Source organism: Chenopodium quinoa, unplaced genomic scaffold (genome assembly GCF_001683475.1).
Source record: "Chenopodium quinoa cultivar QQ74 unplaced genomic scaffold, ASM168347v1, whole genome shotgun sequence".
NCBI lineage: Eukaryota > Viridiplantae > Streptophyta > Magnoliopsida > Caryophyllales > Amaranthaceae > Chenopodium > Chenopodium quinoa.
The window spans coordinates 2,404,676-2,426,967 of NW_018745523.1; the positions used below are offsets into that span (position 1 = coordinate 2,404,676).

At 31.5% G+C, this 22,292-nt stretch overlaps 2 protein-coding genes across 2 annotated transcripts; one reads left to right on the forward strand and one right to left on the reverse strand.

Moving 5' to 3' along the window:
• The first annotated feature begins 174 nt into the window (after positions 1–174).
• Positions 175–2,969, forward strand: LOC110715586 (uncharacterized endoplasmic reticulum membrane protein YGL010W-like). Its single transcript, XM_021894175.1, has 4 exons — positions 175–682; positions 2,314–2,376; positions 2,466–2,537; positions 2,661–2,969. The coding sequence occupies exons 1-4, from the start codon at positions 383–385 to the stop codon at positions 2,775–2,777; spliced, it is 552 nt and encodes a 183-aa protein (XP_021749867.1). The 5' UTR covers positions 175–382; the 3' UTR covers positions 2,778–2,969.
• A 912-nt stretch (positions 2,970–3,881) lies between these two features.
• Positions 3,882–6,816, reverse strand: LOC110715411 (1-aminocyclopropane-1-carboxylate oxidase-like). The gene is made up of 3 exons (XM_021893993.1): positions 6,101–6,816; positions 4,656–5,007; positions 3,882–4,163 (listed from the first exon to the last, which is right to left on the reverse strand). Exons 1-3 carry the CDS (start codon positions 6,655–6,657, stop codon positions 3,915–3,917), a joined length of 1,158 nt encoding a protein of 385 aa, XP_021749685.1. The 5' UTR covers positions 6,658–6,816; the 3' UTR covers positions 3,882–3,914.
• Positions 6,817–22,292: the final 15,476 nt, after the last annotated feature.

Genomic DNA, 22,292 nt, shown 5'->3' on the forward strand with positions numbered 1-22,292 from the left:
TAATAGTGGAGTAAATAACCGAAAACAAGTTCATTTGTAAAATCCATTGCCAATTCTATGCGAAAATTCTATTTTTTCTCAATAAATGCAAAAAGAATAGAATATCTAGTGGCAATTATGTAATTAAATCTTAAAAAAATACAGTCAAATGGATGAATATGCTTTCACTATACCTTTTACTGAAATTTGATTAAATTCAATTTGAAATTGTTAAATATCAATTCAAAATTGCTTAACAAAATTTAAAATATCATTTGATCGTTAATCAAGTAGATTTACTTGTAAACCTCTTTCTAATCTTCCATTTCCCAGTTTTCATCCTAAAGTTTCCATCTTTGAAAAAAAAAATCTGAAAATCTGGGCAAAATTCTAGCATAGAAAAATGGGGTTGTTTGATCTTGAGAAAAACTTTGCATTTTATGGCGCATATCACAGCAACCCAATTAATATATTGATTCATATGTTATTTGTTTGGCCTCTATTCTTCACAGCCCTAATGCTATTTTACTATGTACCCATTTTTTATTTACCTAATTTTGCATCATTTTTCACTATAATTTATGCTGTATTTTATGTGGGTTTGGATAAAAAAGCTGGCTCTTTGGCTGCTCTTCTCTGCTTCCTCTGTTGGCTTGGAGCTTCTGCTTTTGCTAAATATCTTGGCTTTTCTTTGACTTGGAAGGTAATTTTCTACATTTTAAACTTTGTTATGGCTATTTTTGATGGATTTTTGTTAGGTTTTATGGGTTTTAATTGATGGGTAACATTGGGTTGACTTTTAATTTTTTTTCTTGGTTGATTAATGCTTTTGTTAAGTGATGATTGTAAATTGTCTTGGTTTAGTAAATTGTCTTGGTTTGTAACTGTTAGGTGTAAGTAGCATTGGCGTTGACCGGGTTGTGAACTTAGGAAATCATGTTTTCTGTTGTGAGATTAGGCTCAGTTTAATTAGGTGTATCTAATATCCATATTAATGCATTGGTTAATTGGTCATTTGGCAACAAGGTGGCTGAGATTTGAATTCGTGTCGAGCTCTTAAGGAGATTCTATGCTATGCCATTCTTGATTCAATGTTATAAAAAATTACATTTGTGATTCAGTCTTATGGATCCATGATAACAGTCCAGACCCTCAATCCCATTTTCAATGGTGTTCATATTTCTATGTCTAAAATTGGGTTTAGACAGGTTCTAATCTGTTTATATTTTATATGGTAAAACGAATCTGGTTCTCATCATGTCAATAGTGCAACCAAAAAGTTTTGTTCCTGGTAAATCCTGAATTCGTATGACCTTTCATTCCACCTGAGATTCGCCGATATCTTGCTCATATCAATGGACGTGTACCAGGACTCCTTGCTTGTGTCTAGTCCAGCAGTTTGTTCAAGGGGCATCTAATGTGTCGTTCTGCATCTAAGTCTTGTTACAACCAGTGATTGACACTTTGGACATCGCGCTCTATAACTTTGCAAGTATTGGTATCATACTTGAATCAAGCACATAACCTATTATTAGATTATGAAATGAACTTTAGATTTGGAGAGTATTTTACAAAGCCTGGCCTGCTTGTGCCGGGGTGGTGGTAGTTTTGCACCTCCATTAAAGATCTGTTTCAAACTGCTTTGAGGATGCCTTGCTGTCCCTGTTGCTTTTTTAAGCTGGAATTTAACCTTCTTTTCTGTAAGAGATTACATTAGTTGATTGAACCATGTAAGTATCTTGTGGACTTGTGCTCATCTGTTGATTTAATCAAATCAAACATCATCCAAACATAATGTAGCTGTTTTCTCAACTCACCACACTGCTAAACAATGCCTGCAGCATATATACTACTTTCGCTTCCTTCCTTGCTTAGTGATTCCTATGTTAGCTCTTCACCTACTCGCGTCTTCCAAGTTGCATCCTTATCTTTTCAGCTACTTAAATCAATTCTTGTGCTATTTTTATTTTTTTTCATCTTTTTAATGAATGCTTGCTAAAGTCGCATCACAGAAATACAGCAAGAGCAGTTGAGCACACAATACATAGATACCGGAGTATTTGTTTTCTGGTTGAGGCAGTATTCTTTCTTGGGCATAGTATTTTGCTTTCTCCTTGAACCACAATCTCTTCATATTTCTAGGTTGCCTGGTGGCTACTTAGTTATCACTCCTTAGTCGTAAATCTTGATGTGCTTTGATATTAGGTGATGGTGGCTGTGATTGATATGTTACTGCTTCAATTTATGATGCACAGGATGTAGACGTGTAGTTTTATATTTCTCAGTTTTTGGGATTTAGCTTTGTATGTTCACCTTGCCAATTTCAATATTCAGGTTGTTTTGGCAGCTCAGTTGTTTGGTTGGACTGCTCAGTTCCTCGGTCATGGTGTATTTGAGGTGATATGAACCCTGATATCCTGATCTTATAATTATTGAACTGGCAAATTTTCGCTTCTTAGTTCTTACCATGCTCGAGTTCCTGACAGAAACGAGCACCTGCTCTTTTGGATAATCTCTTACAAGCCTTCTTGATGGGTCCTTTTTTCGTGCTACTAGAGGTTAACATCCTCACAGCCCCTTTTAGTCTGCAAGATTGTATTTGCTTGCTTGCTGTAGCTTTTCTTCCTAGTAATCGACTTACATACAGATCAGGATTGTTTGCTGATTTTAATTTGTCACAGGCTCTTCAACAATTCTTTGGATATGAACCATATCCGGGATTTCAGGCAAAGGTGACTGATATGGTGGGAGCTGAAATTAAAGCATGGCAAGAGAAGAAACAGAAGAAATCATCCTAAAGCTCATGAATTCACATTTATCTCTTCACATGATGTTCAGCTAATTGTCTTTATACACTAGTATATACTCTTAACTGTAAGTAAATATAAAATTCAGCTAGGAAATTCAGAATTGAACAAACGTATGTGAAACATGACATGAAACACGAATGTCTGCTGCAATCAACAAAGATGATAAAATTGTTACTGCTACTTGTTTTTTTAGTTGAATGAAAGTTCTTGAGCATATAATTGACAGGAGCTTATACTTGACATAGAGTAGCCTTTAACATGGTCCAAGAATCTAGTGCCCGAAAATTTAAAAGGACAGCAATCATCAGTGATGGGAGTGTTATGAACAAAGGGGAAAGCTGCAGGAGGCATAGAGGAAGGCGCACATCCGAGTGGAATTTGACATATCCGTGCAGCCTAGTTCAGTGGGGATCAGAAGCTGGCAGAAGCAAGTTTGTGAAAGAGAAGAACCAGTGTCACATTCATACGAACCCAATCATGTTCATGTGAAGAAAAGATGTAGGTGCATTCCGAGTGGAACTTGATATTCATTGCTTGCCTTTTTCATTAGTTTTCTTGATCCCACTGTTCTAAGTTACTTGAGGACTTGAGTCATGTAATGCTTAGGCTTTACAGTCCATTTCGTGGCATTTACACCCCCATTTAATTTGAATTTATATACAAAGCGCATGCCAAAGTGTGACGTGCTTTGTATATTGTAAGGAAAGCATCATGCCCTTGTTTATGAAAATAATCCAATAATCATATATTACCTTCGTATTTTTAGTTGACACGGATCTTTCATCACACTTGCCAACCCACAATTTTGAATCAACATTATTGTACAAGTATAAATAGTGGATATTAGAAAATTTACCTAGAGACGATTCAAACACAATACACATGAATATATGTTTTATCGTAGTTATAAATCATAAAGTTAAAGCTAATCAAAGTGTAGTTTGTGAATAATGCTAAAGTCAAAGTGTGACAACTGCATGTATATTGTACTACCACCAAACTCTACACAAGCTTGTCAATCCATATGATGAATTCTTTCCAATACATAATCACAAAATTACAACACAAAAGGTGAGTAATTAGAGTAAAAAATCATTAAAAAATCACAATGAACAAAGGAAGAAATCATGGATGTGATAATTTGCAGTAAAAATTGATCAAAAGTTGACATGCAATTGTAAAAACTATAGCAAAAAGAGCTTGTTGTCGTAGAGAAATAATCCTTTCTTTTTTCTCTTGGTGATTAAATTCATTGGCAATTTTCGTATTTAAATTAGGAGGAGAGCAAAAGAAAGCCAGTGAAATACAATCTTTATTTTGAAATGTATATATTGGTCTTCCTATCACTTGTTTGTATCGTCCACCACTCCAAGCCTGTCATAATATACACCCAAATTAATACAAAAATTAGTGTATACCTTAGATAAAACAATTGTATAGTACTAATTATGATTAATCTAATTGCAGGGAAATGATTAATTAAGAACACAAAAAAGTTAGACAGCTCAAAAGGGTACTAATTAATCTAAGCAATGCAACATCCTTGAGTCATGATTATGTATCAAGGGACACGAGGGGCCTTCCATGTCAAAAATTGTTGGTCATTATGACCAATACAACGGGTGTAATCTAAACTCGTAGTAGTAAATACACAACAACCATAGTCAATTAGCCACCCCCGAATTGTATAAAAGTTACTCCATAATTGACTATATGTGATTATGGTGATGACACGGTCTGTTATATACAATACACTCGTTGTATACAAGTTTTCCGTGCAGTCAATTCTTTTCCCGTTTCATATTTGAATTAATGTACTATAACACAATAAAGATTATAGGCTAAAGTATTGGTTGTGTGATATACCTGTAGTTGATCCCCAGCTGTGACAATCAAGGCTTTTTTAAGTGGTGTGAAAGAAATCCAGCCTTTCTTAGAATAAACATGAAACTCAGAAGATCCATCACAAACATGCAATGATAATGCATGGGAATAATCTGACCCTTTGATCATCATCCTTATGACGTCATAACGGAGGGAGCTAAGGCATTGATCAGCTGACACGTCATGAGGATGCTTGTAGATGTGGCATACACAATCATTCAAATTACTAGTATGCCCTTCACCATTTGGTGTATTGGGGTAGTTCTCATTTAGGATCAACATTATGTCCTTAGCAATCTTCTCAATTGATGATGCTAGGGTCTCCATTTTGTCACTGCAATGTATATACATCATTCAGTTTGTCAATCCATTGGCTCCAGATATGAAGGGAATAGTGAAACGAGTTTTAATCTATAATTATGCAAATATTCATTTACAATTTGGATTTTTACTTTAAAATTTCAAGTTTACGAGTAGTACAATAATAAATATGTGCTGATTATATAGGAAGGGGGGGGGGGGAGGGGATTTCACCCCACGCGTGCACATACACAAACACAATGTAATTAGTGGATCTATATCATATGAATCATGTCTAGTGACTTTGATTTCAATATTGCATGAAAACTCATTATTGCTTCAGTAATTATTTTAATGATTTAGTAGCGTATGTTAAATACAATGACGATCATTCTAGATATTATAATGTAATGTATAGAGTAACAAAATAATATATTATATACTACTACGTATTAAGTACAATTTTCTTAATTTTCTTTTCAAAAATTAGCAATTTGTAGTATTCAACTATTGTACTTTGTAGTGCTTAAATATTTATAACTAAACAATCTCATTCCTATACTATACTTCCTCTGTTCTTTTTTACTTGACCTTTTTCTTTTATCACAATTGCCGATATAAAAATATAACGATCAATAACTTTAATTCTCGATAAGTAAAAATTATAAAAGTAATATTTATGATAGTACTTGTTGAGACGAATTTTAAAATATCTTACATGAATATGTTTTTCTTTAAATATTATTCACAAAACCCGGTCAAAGGAGGAGTGGTGAATAGTGTAAAAGTCAAAGTGGGTCAAGTAAAAAAAACGGAGGGAGTATGAAATTATTAACCTTAAATGATCTCAACTATTGAGAACCTCAATTTCTGAAATTTGTGACTAAATGAAAACTTGATTTGTCAAATTTATGTACAATATTTTTTTTGACGTCGTATTCATGTTCAATTATCTAACAGTGGTGATTTTAATTTCTTTTGTCTCTTAATGTCATTAATTTTGTCATTGTTGACATAAATTGTTAAATAAATAAAATAAACAACTTGAATTATCAAAAAATAAATAAATAAACTTGAAAACAGAAAAAACAAAGAATGAAAAAAAAAATACACTGACCGTTAAATACCTGAATTTTGAAAACTTATTTGGCCAAATTCCCTCCATATTTAACTTAAAACCAAATCCCATGCCCCAAACAAATTCCTCACCCATCTCATTCACAACCTCTTCTTGCTCCCCACTCACTTGATCCTCAAACCCGAACTCCATCTCCGTCGATCTCACCGCCATTCTCTTCTTCTCCGGTGACATTCTAAACACCCGTCCCGCCCGCCTAACCGCCGTCTTTATCAACTCCGGCGAAATCCCATGATTGATCACCTGAAAACACCCAGTTTCCGACAAAGAATCTCGGATCTTCAAAACTAAATCATCTTTCGCAGAATTCAATGCCTGAAAATCAATATCTAGAATATCCCTGAATGGCTTTTGTCTTGGGAAGATTCGATCAGGGAGGATAAGGTCCGGGACCCGAAGGCTGTGCTCAAGGAACTCTGTTAAGACCTCATCGTTCGCCACGGAGGAAGCACGGCGGCTCGAGCCGATTGGGGATGGCGGCGGGGCTCGAAAATCGAAGGTGTTTGTTTCTTTTTCTTGGTGATTTTCAGGGGAAATTGTTGGCATTTTTTTTAATTAAATCAACAATGAAAAAGCTAGAAGAAGCTAGAGCTAGTGATATTTTTTTTCTTTTTTTTTTTTTTGTGTGAAAATAGGCTTGTGTTTAATCACTATATAAAATCTACATGAAATTCTTTTTTTTTTTTTTTAAATTTTATTTTATGAGTTACTATATATATATATATATATATTTTTTTTTTTTATTTTTTTTTTATTTTTTTTTTTTTTTTGGTGTGAATATAGGCTTGTGTTTAATCACTATATACTCAATAAAATCTTAATGAAATTCTATTTTTTATGTTTAATATCATGAGTTACTATAGACAGCAATGGTGGGATTGTCTGAAACATTAATCAATAAATATATAATCATGTTTATATATATAAACTGGTTTACTTTTATATTGTTAGGAAATTTTAATTTGTGGAAAATGAAATTATGCTTTAGTTATTCATAGTAACTTTACAGCTTGCTTAGCTTTGTTATGATTTTGGTGGGGTATAAAAGGATTAATTTGGAGGACTAATAAGATGAGAAAGAAAAAGGTTGATTTAAGGGGGACAAAGGTTTCAATCAGAGTTAGCGCCAAACAAGTGCAGTATACTTTTATACTTTCAATCTATGAATATAGTATAGTAAGAGATGGACCTGTAAGTACACTGTTGTTCATCAAAAGGGTGTTGCAATGTCGGATCTCAGATGCAATATCAAATCGGTCGCACCGGACCACCGGTGGCAATCGTCGACGACGTTATTTATCAAGGTTGAATTGTTTGATTGGTGTAAAAATAGGATTCTTTGCCAAATTGGTACTCCTCAGATCAATAGAAGTTCCAGTTGTGTTAAAATGTTATAATAAGGGTTTGTTATCTTCATATTATTTTCAATTCAGTTCTTAATTTCTTTCTCTCATAAAATCTGCAATTTAGGTCCTCAATAAAGTGTCTAATGTATGAAATATAAGTATGGATGGTTAAACGAGTGTATATTTATTATTCTATTATTACTTAGGGATTCCAACACGCGGTATGATTAGTTCTTTTTGAAGAATTATTATTGTGGCGTTTATGTCTTATACTTGTTTGCATGATATTTTTTTAGATATAATAATGTGCATATGTATGATAAATGTGTTGGGTCACTAGGTGTAATGTTTGAGACTTTAGTAGAGCTATTTTGATTTAGCAAGAGAACGGTGAAAAAAATATCGAAATCTAGATTTATATATACATATAGAGACAAATTAAATAAATTAAACAAAACATCACACAAATTTATTTTTTTTTTTTTTTTTTTTTTGGATTCAAAACATCACACAATTTTTATTATTTATTTATTTATTTATTTTTTGGTGAAAAAAAATTACACAATTATAATACTATGTAATTCTTGTACTCCATATATATTGATAAAATTTTATAATACTTTGTGTTAAATACTATATTGAAACCCATTGTAGCCCACTTGCAGTGGCGGATCGGATCTTGAAACATTTTCTTTCGTGGGCCAATTATTTCTAGCATATAATTATACGTTTATTATTGACTTACTCTATACTTATTATCAATACATCAAAATTCCCCAATTTAAGCATTGAAACAATTAAAAACAAGTTGTCAATTGATATATATTAGTGAAGAAATAAAGAATGAGATACCGAAAGCAAAAGGGTACTCTATACTTTCAAGTGAGCAATATATTAAACTTAATAGCCGTCCTGTCTCCTAAAATTACAAATTTGCTTTTGAGTGTTTAAAGTCTCAAACTAATCAAAATATCAAAGAAATGTAATTGAAAAAAAAAAAACCGAAAATTGTAAAAAAAAAAAATGGAAAAAAAAAATGAAACAATACGGAGTACTATAGTTCATAAGTTCATAACAATAACATCAATGATTTAATGCAAAACAAATTAAAACAAAACTTGATGTTGTTCAAGGTGCAACTACTTATCAAGAAAATAATAGGCATAGTAATTAGTAAGAGAGGGAAAGTGTTTAATGATTGTCAGTGATTATTGGGATATGGGTATTGGGTAGTTATAGTAGGGGTAGTAGATTATTAGTACTCATTATATAATTTGTATTTAGCCTTCCTAAAAAAATAAAAACAATCAATTTATTATTGGGCCTTTACCTACTACTGTACTAGTGTACAATTTTTTTCCCAAAAATCTTTCAGAGCCTCAATTAACATCCGCCCCTGCCCACCTGTGAGTGTTCCACATTGGGGAAAAAAGAGAGGTAGTTCCACTTTATAAGGTAGAGGTAGAGATGGCAACGGGTCGGACTCGGAGCGGATTATGCTAAATCCGACTCCGACCCGACAGGAAGTCGAGGTTAAATCCGACATCCGACTCCGACTTCAATATCCGACCTCCGACTCCAACTCTGATCCGACCCGACTCCGAGTTTTTTTTTTTCCATTATTCAATATACTTTGAGATGTTGGGCTATTTGGACCTTTACAACTCACACCTAATGCCACCATGACCCACACAAAAATCCAATATCTATTGGAGTTGGAGTCAGATAATCCGTTAAAGTCGGACATTTGTCGGAGTCGGATTTTTTTCACGGAGTTTTTGTAGGATCCGACTTCGACACTCCTCCAACTCGGATTCGGATTATTTTAACGGAGTCGAACTCGGATTACTTTTTTCTCGGACTCAGAGCGGATATTTTACCTCGGATCGGGGCGGAGTAGGGTCGGATCCGGACTAGATTGTCATCCCTAGGTAGAGGAGTTACTCCGACTATTGCCAATTGGTTTTAGTGTGGAAGCTCCAAAGCCTAGTTTGTGGACCAAATTCTCCTCCTCCTTGATTTCATATTGTTTTGAAATTTAACATACTAAATATAAAAAACAAACAGAAATGGAGAATGTTAAAGATGACTTTAAATATTAAAATAAACACAACTTTTTATTTATAAAGCATTAATCAATTTAGGGGATTCGAGAGACAATTTTAATGCTTTTGAAATCAATTGGAGACAAATATATAAATGAAAATTTTTTAGGGATATAAATATCTACACATTACTCATAAAAGTTTTGTTTATTTTTTATAAAGGTAGGCAAGGATTATATGGAATAAGTTTTTTTTTTTTTTTTTTTGGTAAGACAATGAAGAAATTTAGATGTTGTGTCGTAGCAAGATTCACAACCTTTAAGACAATTTTTTATTATGGTCAAGTTGCTTTGTTCCTAGAGTACTGAAATTTGGCTAAGGCACATAACCCTAGCATGGCGGAACATGGAATTGGGTCATACATGACTGCACAGCCCAACCTTTTAAAAATTTAGACAAAATACGACATGTAATTTGTGGGTTAAGCTCAATTAGTCTAAGGTGCACCCTAGATAGGTGTAACAACACAGCCCAAAAACCCAATTACACATAACCCAATTAAGAAAAGCGCTAAAACTAGAAAAACATGAAAACTGCAATACACACACCCACACCCAATACACTCACCCACACCCAATAAATGTAATGTCACTTCCAAACTCAAAACTCTTCATCTTCTATATGATTTTCTCTCTCCTCTTTTTCACTTTCTCTCTCCTCTATTTCATTTTATCTCACTAAAAAACTGCAAAAACATCAATGGACATTAGAGAGAGATGCAAAATCAAAATGATCCTCCCTAAAAAAAAGGCAATTTTATGTAAATTCACTCAATTTTGTTTGAATTTATATGATTATCACTTAATTTCGTTTGAATATTGTTCGATACTCTATTGTTCGAAATTTTTTATTGGAATTGTCCAAAAAAAAATTAGTGAAATCAAACAGATACCTTATGTTCACATTTTGAAATGCATATGTTCATATTTTGAATTCTTATGTTCATATACTGAATCCTTTTGTAAACTTTCTGAAATGCATATATTCACTTTCTAAATCCATGTGTTCATATTTCTTATGTATAGTTCACCTTCTGAAATGCTTAATTATGTTCATACGCATTAAATAATGGACCAATGCATATGTTCATATTTTGAATACGTATGATACATATGTTTCATAATCATATTTATTTTTTATTTCTTCAATTTTTTTATGTTCATAATTGAATGTCTTATATTCATAATAATATTTTATATGTTCATAATGTAAATATTCATAGTAAATATTTATTGTTCATAAATATACTGATTAAGTCTGTTTATGCCTATGTTCTCTTTCTTAATATCATATGTTCATATTTTTTACGCATATTTAAAGAACCTATGCATATGTTCATATTTTGCATGATTATGTTCATTGATAAAAAAAAATGAAGAAAATCAGATGAAACACATATGAAATTGATCAAAGCTAAAAAAAAAAATCAATTCATATGAATTCAAAAAATCAGATAAACAACCAATTCCATATTGTAAGGAACAGATTCAATCGTTAAATCAAAACAAAACGAGAAAAATAGAAGGAAAAAAAATAAAGGAAAAAGGAATTAAAGGAAGGAGAAAAAACAGAGTATAATTTGTGAATTCAAAGATTCATATAAACCTTAATCAATCGAAATTAAAGCACAAAATCGAAGTTCACAAAAAAATTCATACTTAATAACTACTTTCATGTTGTAAGAAACAAATTCAATAAAAAAAAAGGTGTAAAAAAAGGGGGAAAAACAGAGGAGAGAGAAAATAAAAAACGAAAGAGAAAAATAGAGGAGAAGAAAGCTAATGTTCATTTTTTCAAAAGCTAATGTTCATATTGTGCTGTTGTTACACCTATTTCTAGGTGCATAGCATGAGTGTGCACCTAAGAATATGTTGGTTAAGCTAGATCATTTTTTTGCTTTCATATTGATCCTAAGCCCATCATCTAATGGGCTACATAGAGGAGCCCAATTTTGGCCCGTTTATCAACTTTCAAAAATGGGCTGCCCCACAAACTTGGGCTTTTTTTTTTTAGGAAAATTAGAAACAAAATAATTAATCACTCCAGTCAGAATGTATCAAAGCTAAAATTATTTTGGCTATTCAAGTAGACTTAAAAATTTGAATCGGTCCATCCAACATGATCTGAGATCAAGTATAATTTAAATTGATATGCATCTCATAATAAGCAAATTGGCTGTAAACACTTAATTGACTAGACTTGTATTTTAATCGAAAGCTTCCTCATACGAATATGACCTGATTCAATTGGATCCAATTCACATTAAACTCGCAAATATGACTCAAAATGAATGATCCTATTTTAACCAAAAACACGAGTTTTCAATATTTACTCTTTAAACCTAATATACATATACACACAGTCACAAACTATTGTTAGGTTACTGTTGTGTTAATTATTAAATCTAGTTGGCCTTCTTTTTTCCGTATCTTGTTAGTGTTAACATAAAAAAAAATTAAAAAAAAAATAATATCCAACTCTGTTGTTTTAAATTTTAATGGAGTAATGATACTCCATCTATATAAATCATCTTTCTGAAATTTTTTTAAAAGGATTATCAATTATCATCAACATTTAACAACACCTTGTTTGTCAATAACCTAATTGAGAAATTGGCAAAAAAAACAACGAAAAAAATCGTAAGAAGAACGGTGGAATATTCTTTTCATAGTACATCCCAATATTTCCATCATATCAAAAGGGTACATTGTACCTAGTATTATTAACTAACATTATGAGCAAATCTAAGGATTGGAAGAATTTTCAACCTATAATTTGGATCATATCAATTAGATAAGAATTTAAGCCCAAGACTTTTCAAAAGGAAAATTAAAAAAAAATTAACTGTACATCATCACCATGAAGAATATGACACTAATAGCAGTAGAAAATTATGACATTACTACGACTGTAATACTAGTAGTACGTAGTAGGGATCTATCAGTTAATTGAGTCCAATAATATCAACATGCAAAAGATTGAAACGTAAGTGTAAACAGTTGCTCTAAAATAAGTATCTATTTGACTCATGTTTGAATGTTTTTAATGCTTGTTCATTAATATATTCATTACTGTGAAAAGGAATTGGAACATTTATGATTTACTAGTATCTTATTTTATGTACACCATTTGCTATCATTTACTATTGAAGTAATGATTCAATATAATTAATTTTAAGTTGGTGATATGTTGAATTCAGGAGGTGGAAAGATGGGATATACCAATATAAATGAAATATACTTCCTCCATTTTTTATTTTTTTTTATTATAGTTGCAACAGTTTGACTTTTACATTATTTATATGCATCACTTTTACTAGATTTGATGATTTATATCCAAGTAAAAATATAATCATGTGGTATCTTGTTAGATTTGTCTCCATTTACACTATTTTAATATCAAATGTTTATAATAATTATACATTGATAGTTAAAGATATTAACGATTGAAATCATACAAAGTGTTATACTTAAAAAAAAAAAAAAAAAAAAAAAAAAAAAAAAAAGAAGAATATTTTATCCAACTTGGGGTGAAATTGACATACTACTTATAAAAATTGAATATCGGATATAATTCAAATATTATGATTATCATCTCACTGTATGAAATAATTTTGCTTTTCTGATCTTAATATTCTTTCTATTATAGGCAAAATCTTAATATTCACATGCTATTTTGCTTTACAAGTGGTTGAAGGTCTAATGGTGTATTTGTCTTCCTCATTATTAATATATTATGAGTGTATACAAAATGGAGTTAGTAGTCTATGGTGAGAATATGTTACTAATTCATTTATGCCTAACACTTATCATTAAGTTTAACATTAAAGAGCTAAATGCTTGAAAGTGAGAGAAAGGTTAAGGGATTCTCACCCTCAAATACTTTTGAAGGATTTGATCTTATGACATCAAGGTTGCAAGATGAACCCTTATCATTATTTTCTATACTATTGATTATCAAATCCTCTTATATTCTTATATGAAAATTGAAATACTCAGGACCTGTTCTCTTCAGATTATTTTCAGTTTAATTCAGTTCATCTCCAATAAGTTCAGTTTAATTCATCTCAATATAGTTCAGTTCAGTTTTTAATTTCCTTCTATCGTAAAATATTCAGTTCACTTCAGCTCCAATAAGTTTAATTTAGTTCAGCTCATTTCAGTAATCAGAACAGGCTCTAGAGTTTCCAAAAAAAAAAATACTTTTATAGATACATTAGACGGAGAAAAATCAAGTTTGTAGTTCTTTCTCCTTTGATTAATTGCAAATCAATTGGCTGTACTCCAAAGTGAGTGGGCCTTAAAGTTGCAATATAAGGCTAAAGCCTGTAGGCCAGTAGTATTTAATGATGCAATTGGATTAAGGTCACTTTTTTTTTTTTTTTTTTTTTTTTTTTTTTTTTTTTTTTTTTTTTGAGGAGAGGATTAAGGTCACTTTGAAGCTTTAATTTGCTATTGGTATTTAATACTATTAATTCATTGATGTGAGCTACGAAGATGAGTTTCTCTCTCTTAAATCCCTATCTATGTGAAGTTGTGAACTGTTAGATGTTGTGTTACATCAAATTACAAGTATTATAAATAAATGCCTTGACTCATGAGCTGTATTTCTAACTTCTAAGAGTTACTCCGTAGTAGGGAAGGGGCAATCATTCAAATCATAAACAATGCAATATTATTACTCCGTGTATTACTCGTATTATACTTTGGCTATTTCCTTTTTTTTAACAAGCAAAGCTTTTTTAATGTTAAGGATTAAGCCCTTAAACCTTGAAATTAAGGGTTTAATTTCAACTAGAAATACTTTAAGGGTAGAGATTTTTCTTACCCTTTTGATTCTCAAAGAGTCAAAGCCCTAGACTCCCAGGCAGGCAAACTCAGTCGCGTTGACTTGTAAGCAATTGAGAGGTTTCTAATTCATCTTAACTACCTTAACAAAAATACATAATGCAATGTAAAGTAATGTATTGTAGTCTGTAGTAGGAGTGAGCGTAGCAGGGTACCCTGTAAAAATATCAAGACCCGGAATCGGAACCTGTTGCAACAGGTTCCTAAAAATAGGAACCGGAAGCGGAACCTGTTGCAACAGGTTCCTAAGAATTGAGAACCGGAACCGGAACCTGCAGGTTCCGGTTCCTAAACAGGGTACCCTGTCTATCAAAGTAAGTTTAATAGTTACTTGATAAATTGTGACAAATTTATTTTTTTTAAAAATAGATGATCACAATAAAAGCTTACAACTTTAGTATAGTACTTCAAATATAACAAACCAACACTAATTGTCTAGAATTATTAATACCATATAGGTTCCAATTTCATGTACCCTATAGGGAACCTGTACTAACAAGGTACCCTACAGGTTCTAGATCCAAAATTTTATTACCCGGAACCGGAACCTGTTGCAACAGGTTCCTAATTTTATTACCTGGAACCGGAACCTGATCAACAGGTTCCGGGTTTGGAACCTGCGGTTCCGAACAGGTTCCGATTCCATATCAGGGTACCCTGAATTTTTGCTCACCCCTAGTCTGTAGTAGTGTAAATTATAGTTGAGTAAAGTGTTTAAATTTAGAAACTTAATAAACCACAAATGAAGTGGCTATCCTAAGAGCTGTGCAGTGCCTAGTTTATCTTCCAGATAAACAAAATAGGGTATAATTGTCTTTTCAAGTACCAGTGGAGGGGAACATGCGTCTTTTCATATACTAGTTAAGCTGTTAAGGGGTACATGTGTAATTTCCTAAATACAAGTTGCAAACAGTAATTAGACAGCTCGCCAAAAGTATTGAATAAATGATCACGCTTTTTTGATATATTTACAGAAATTGCCACCAGAATTCGTTAATCTGGCAGATAAACTTGTATTTGTCCTATCCTAAAGGTAGGATGGGGAGAGATAAGGTAACCCAACTAACTCAAATATAAATTTTAGCTCTGTAGTTGATAACTCAAAAGGTTTACACAAAGAATGTATGATAATCGGATCCTTGATATTCGAAGGTGGGAGGAAGTACCTTTGAACTGTATCAGTCAATTTAGGGGTGTCCATAATTCATATTAAAATCGAAATCCAATCCAATCCAAATTTAATAATCAATTCGGATCGATCGGATCCAAATTTCAGATCGGATTGAGATTTTTTAAAAAAAAATTGAATTTTTGGATTGAATTAGATTAACCCTAATTGGATCTACACCAAATCGAAAACGAACCAAAATTTTAGAATATGAAGCATGTATGTATAATATGGAAGTTGCCACTCAACTCCAATCTCCGTCAATTTATCTTCAACCTCCCTACACTATCATTTTATTCAACCTCTCCCTAGTCAACCCGACCCTGAGCTAGATCAATCTTCCCTTCTACATACCTTCAACCCCTTTTCCTCGACAACTCAACCCAATTAATTATCACTCGTATATAAAATACCGTAGCCATCTCATTTTACATGCATCTCTATACTCAAATCGTTACTCATAAGAGGTGAAATAAAGGACATACTCAAGGAGTATGTACGATGAAATTGACCTAAGGAAGTCATATCTTATTATCATGTTCTTGTCAAATTCATGACATAGACTTAGCTACTATAGATTCCAATTACAAAAACATACATTCAATGACGACCCAATAGGGCCAAAACTGAATTACGAACATAAATAAAGGTTGGGCTCATTCATGTATCTTTTAGAAATATATAATAATGTTACTAGGTAACCTAATTAATTGAGTACATATAATCAACAATTATGTATGACTTCAATACTGCATATGTGATAATGCGTCAAAAGTGTGCCGCCGTTCTTCTCTTGGTCAACCCTCTTTTAGTAAATTGTTCTAATAGTAGGTGACCTTGACTTTAATTAGTCTAAAACAGTCACCATAAACACGTGCTTCTTTTTCTATTAGGACGTTTCGTGAAACTACTTTGTATATTAAGTATATTGTATGAAATAGTATTATAGTTATGTTTTTTTTAAAAAAAAATGCATGATGCCGTTAGCATTAGGTCTTCTATTTCATATAGTATAACATAAGCTTGAATTTGTCTTTAAAAAAAATAAGCTTGAATTATATATATGATCAACAAATTAATTAAATCTAATAAGAGAAAAGGTAATAGAAGCTCCAACAAATATGTTCGCAAACTTGGCATACAGAGGAAACAAGACCAAGTCCCTAATTAAAGGCTTTGAAAAAAAAAAAAAAATTACAAGTAGCGAGTTAGTCAAATAAAAAAGTATAAATAGTAAAATATGTTACGGAGTAATATATAACATGTTGCCTTTAGAAGAGAACGGAGAATTATAATACACTATTAGATCTAATTTGTCTCGAAGGGACTTATATATTTACTCTTTTGTCTGGAAGGACCTTATATGTTCAAAGTGGTCTTAAAGGACCTTATATGTATGTTTTGTTGTCCAAAGGGACCTTGACGTCATATTCCGGTGCTTGACTTTTTTATTCCGGTGTTGACTAGTCACGTGATTAACCCTCCCACTTATTTTTTCACCTTTTCCCTCCAATTCACGTGATAGGTAGGTGCCGAAGTTGGAGAGAATGTGAATCGGAGGGAAAAGGTAAAAAAAAAAAAAAAATAAGAGGAAGGGTGATTTTTTTAAAGTCACGTGACTGGTCAACGCCGAAGTAAAAAAGTCAAACATCGAAATCCGGCATTAAGGTCCCTCTGGACAACAAAACATACTTATAAGGTCTTTTTAGACCACTTTGAACATATAAGGTCATTCCAGATAAAAGAGTGAAAATATAAGTCCCTTCCAGACAAATTTTCCTTTGATCTAATCTACATTAGCAAATTACATGCTTATGAAGGGATGATGTGAGCACTCTAAACATGCATTACTCATCGGCGATCCCCCTCACCTTTCTATACTATTGATGATTTTTTTTTTTAATTGTAAGATCTTAGATTTCATATAACTACTGTATCTATTGATGAGTAATGATCAAGTCATTTCGTTATTTTTTTCCCCAAATTTGTCGGGAATCCTTTCTTGCCTAACACTGCTTTGCATGCACACAACTTAGCATCTAGAAATTACATGCTTATTTTGGCCCTTAATGCTTGCAAAATAGTTTCTTTAAACCTAAACATATACTCCCCATGCTCGGAGTTTTAGGACAATTGGAGAAAGTAATAAAATATTAAGGTAGTGGGGTGGTGGAAGAATAAAAAAACTGTAAAAAGGAAAGTAGTGAAGAGAATAGAGGAGAGAGTATGAAATTAATAAAATATGATTTATGTTGGATTCACTAGGTGAGATAAATGAATTAAATTTTGTAAACGTTTTCCAAATAAGGAAATGGAGCAAGTATTTTAAAACAGCCAAAAATAGAAAGTGAAACAAGGGCATGTTCTGATTTACTGAACAGAACTGAACTGAATTATTTGTGTGAAAAGGAAATTAGGAACTGAATTGAATTGAAATTAAGCTGAAAAGAACATATTTGAAATATTTAAAAACAAGGGGAGTATACAATTATTCATATGTACTTGGACAGGGAAATTTTATCAAAGGAAAGAAGAATAGGATAAGGGTGTTATTTTTGTACTTCATGAAGAAAGGGAGAATGGGGGTTATGAAAGGGGGGGGGGGGGTTTGATTTGTGGCAATGAGACATGCAAACAAGTGGTTGTATTACATAAAGAGTATATTTGCATAAGATTAAGGCCCTGTTCAGTTCGTCTTATATTTTTTTATCTGAACTAATCTGATTTGGTTTGGTCTGGTTTGATTTGATCTGATCTGATCTAAATATCAGATTTGACCAAACTTTGACCTTTAATATACGATAATCTATACGGAATAAATATATCAAGTAAGGTCTTGTTAGATTTGTAATAATATGTACTTTATTAATACATGATTTTTAGAATTTTTCTCATTACGAAATTAAAGATATATTTAGCGATAAAAAACTGCACATAAAACGATGATCTGATCTAAACTTTTTTTTTTTTTCTGATCTGATCTGATCTAAACTTATTTTTCTGAAATAAGTAAAAATAAAAGTAAACTAAACCAAGGCCTTAGTATATAGACTTGTAGTGGTTGTTCAGTTGGATATAGAGGATGTTCTACTAGTTAACTTAATTGGGTTTCGCCATACTGGGGAAAAGACCTCAAAAACTCTGATCCACCGTTAATTATAGAGTTATAAGTTTATAACGTCTTCGATTTATAAGCTATATAAGTAGGGGTGTCAATTCGGATGATCGGATCGGGTCTGATATGGTTGGGTTAATTTTAAAGTTAAGTCATACTAAATTGTTATGTTCACGTGAGTCCAAATCTGAATCGGATATTTTTCGAATTGGGTCAGTTCGGATGTGATTTTGACACCTCTATATATAAGTGTTCAGTTGGTTGGACGTAGAGGAAATAAATTTTCCAAATAGCTAAAATAATACTACCTCCGGTCCAAATTACTCGCAATTTTGGAATATTTTATATCTCACAAATAATACCCCAAAGTTGCGAGTAATTTGGACAGGAGGTAGTATATATTTCAGAGTTTTTTATTTTTATTTTTCACAAGGCACTCCGAATAAAAACAAATTATACTAACATGATTTAATTTGATCTCACACTTAAATTACCATTATCATCACTTTATCTAACAACTAAGTTACAGAAAATATGTTATGGAGACTACGAGTTAGCATCTACATTGCTTTTCCAACAAACATCTACAGTAAATTTGACAAAGTTATGGACGCCAAGTAGTCCGTTGCATCATTATATGGTGGTAGAAATAGAATGTGGTACAATGGTCAAACATAGACTTAATATAGGTGAAAATAATTGGACCCTAATTAACTGCTTTTATTGTTAATACAAATATTTTCTTTATACGTACAAGATTTAACAACCTTATGTTTGGTTGATAATATTATAAAAATAAGTACAAGTGGTTGGTTTAATTAAGCTTGATATATTTGACCATTGATCACGGTCGTTGATATTTTCATGGCTAGAATGAAGGTTAAAATTAAACAAGAGATTATTGAAAGGCCCCTACAATATCGTTTTTAACCGGCCATATTATATGATAGGATATAATTTGGGACCATATAGTTGCAATTTATAGCCGCCAAGTTTGTCTACTTATATTTGTTGTTAAGGCTTTGGAACACAATTATGTACACTCCTATAGTCATACTTTAAGCTTAATTATGACTATGATTTTAACTACAGTATTTGAACTTAAGCTTAATTATGACTATGATTTTAACTACAGTATTTGAACTTAACATGCATAACTTTTCGAACTTATTTGGATATGTGTTGAAGAATAGATCTCTCATGTATCATCATATATAACTAATATAAGTATCTCATATTAATTGAAAAAAGAGAGTTAAGCACGCATGCACTTTATTATATTAAGGTGATACTCCTTCTATTGTCATATGGTTTTGGGATGAAACCTCATTTGGACTTGTGAAGTTGACTCTCTTTCTCTCTTGGCTTGGTGACATATGCGGCCCAGACCTGTATTTAAAAATATGTAATCATATGCAAGTACCAATTATATGTTTAAATTACCATAGAATTTTCACATGAGGATACTACCATAGTAATTTGAAATAAGATCATAGGTATTGATCCTTCTAAAACTTCTTAATATGCGCTCTCACCATGTGATGAATTGAGGGTGTTGGATGCACATGCACAACTCAAATTCTACCATAGTATACGTGGAGGTTAGTGATCTATCTATGAATCTATCAAATCTTGTTACTTCTAGAACAATATATACATATTCATCTTTAAGTAATGATATATACAATCAAAATTAATTGATGCTTCATTTTATCTCGAAAACTAATTTATCACTACTCATCGATAAATGCACCAGAATGTCAACTGCAAAGTTTCTCAAGGAGAATGTACCAAGTGTTTTTTTTTTAAAACATGTCACAATCACCACCAAGTGATTGACTATTATGAATTATCAAAAGAGAGTATCTTAGATTTTACACAAGAAGAAGGAAATACATACATAAAAACATACACTATATAGAACAATAGAAGAAATAATCAACGCAAATTTGAAATTTGAAAAAAAGTCAGCCACAAGAGTCAAGGGTGGGTGGAAACAAGTTACGTAGACAATACAAATGACACGAGCAAAGATACATGCATTAGTCTTCTGTTCACATGCATTAAGTTCTACTAGCTAGTCAGCGTAAATACCATTTTTTTTTTTCTGAATTTTGTTTGCTAAAAAGTGTTAAATTAAAATTTTGTAGCCAAGGTGTTTGAAAGTAACGTCTTCTCGTCTACTTTGATTTAAATTGATACACCTATAATTATTTATGTAGTTTAATTTTTTTTAATCAACTTTTATTTTTTTAATTTAATTTAACTAATTTACCTACTATGAGCACTATCTAATATCTACTAGATAGTCATAAGCTCCAGTTATTCTTGTTCAATCTCATTTTTAATGCAATTAATTGTGGATTGAGCTAAAAAATTATTTATTAATAATTATATGGAATTTGGAGGTATACCAATTAGTTATTTATTAATGATTGAAAGCAAGATGACAAATTCTATTGGAGACAGGATTGGATATTTGGTTGCATGCATGATTTTCTTTGAAAAAATGGGTCAAAGCAACTGTGACTCTATAAGGATATAACACTAAACTTGAGTTTATTATAGATTATTTGATTCCAATAGATTTTACCCAAGTTTTAGGGAAATTTTGATGTTTATGTTTGACTTTATAAATGTCCTAAGGAGTAAGGATTACCTCCTATAATAATATATAATAAGTTAATAAGAAAACTAATAAATTGTCAATATTATCAATGAAATTGATAGGTGAAGTTGGATAACATATTAAGAGTAGAAGATTAAAAATGAAAGATTTAGGGTCTGTTTTAATTTATTGAACTTAAGCTGAAGAAAACATGTCCTTAGAATTAATATGCTCCTTGTTTATTAATAAGAACAATAAACTAACAGACATGTGACTTTGTCATACTAAATTTTTACTCTTATATTGTACTCCATAGTCCATACCACTTTAGATATGTGTTTTACGATGCTTAATTAAATAATGCAGCCTAAGATATTTATATATACTCTATATATCATAATTGTTGTTTACACCTATTTATAATATGGGTAATGTTATATGTAGCCCTAAGGGCTATATATAAGCATTAAATATACTCTTGAAAATTGTATAAAATTAAGAATTCATGACAAAAACACGTGTAAATAAGTGTTAATAGTGTTTATATTTTGATGATTTCTTAACTTTTTACGATTTTTAAGTGTAAATTTAATGCTTATATGTAGCCCGAAGGGCTATGTATAATAACATTTTTCTTATAATATAGAGAGAAAAGCTAACATTTTTTTTTTTTTTTGGATTTTTTTGAAGGAACAGCTAACAGAAATTGTTTGCTAATCTTGAACATGAATATTACAAATTTAAAGTACTGTATTAAATACAGTGCACAATCACTCACATGACATTGGGTAATTAAGGGAACAAAGGATAAAAGTACATGAGAATTTCCTTAGTCATAATAAGAATAAGAATATAATAAAGTGTACTATGTAATTGAGAATTAAAGCCGAATAAAAAGTCAAGAAATTATTGTTGATTAATTTAACTAGTCGAATTTAACTTGTTTAGACATATTTGAACTTCTTTAAATTACATTGAAGTAAAAATAAAAA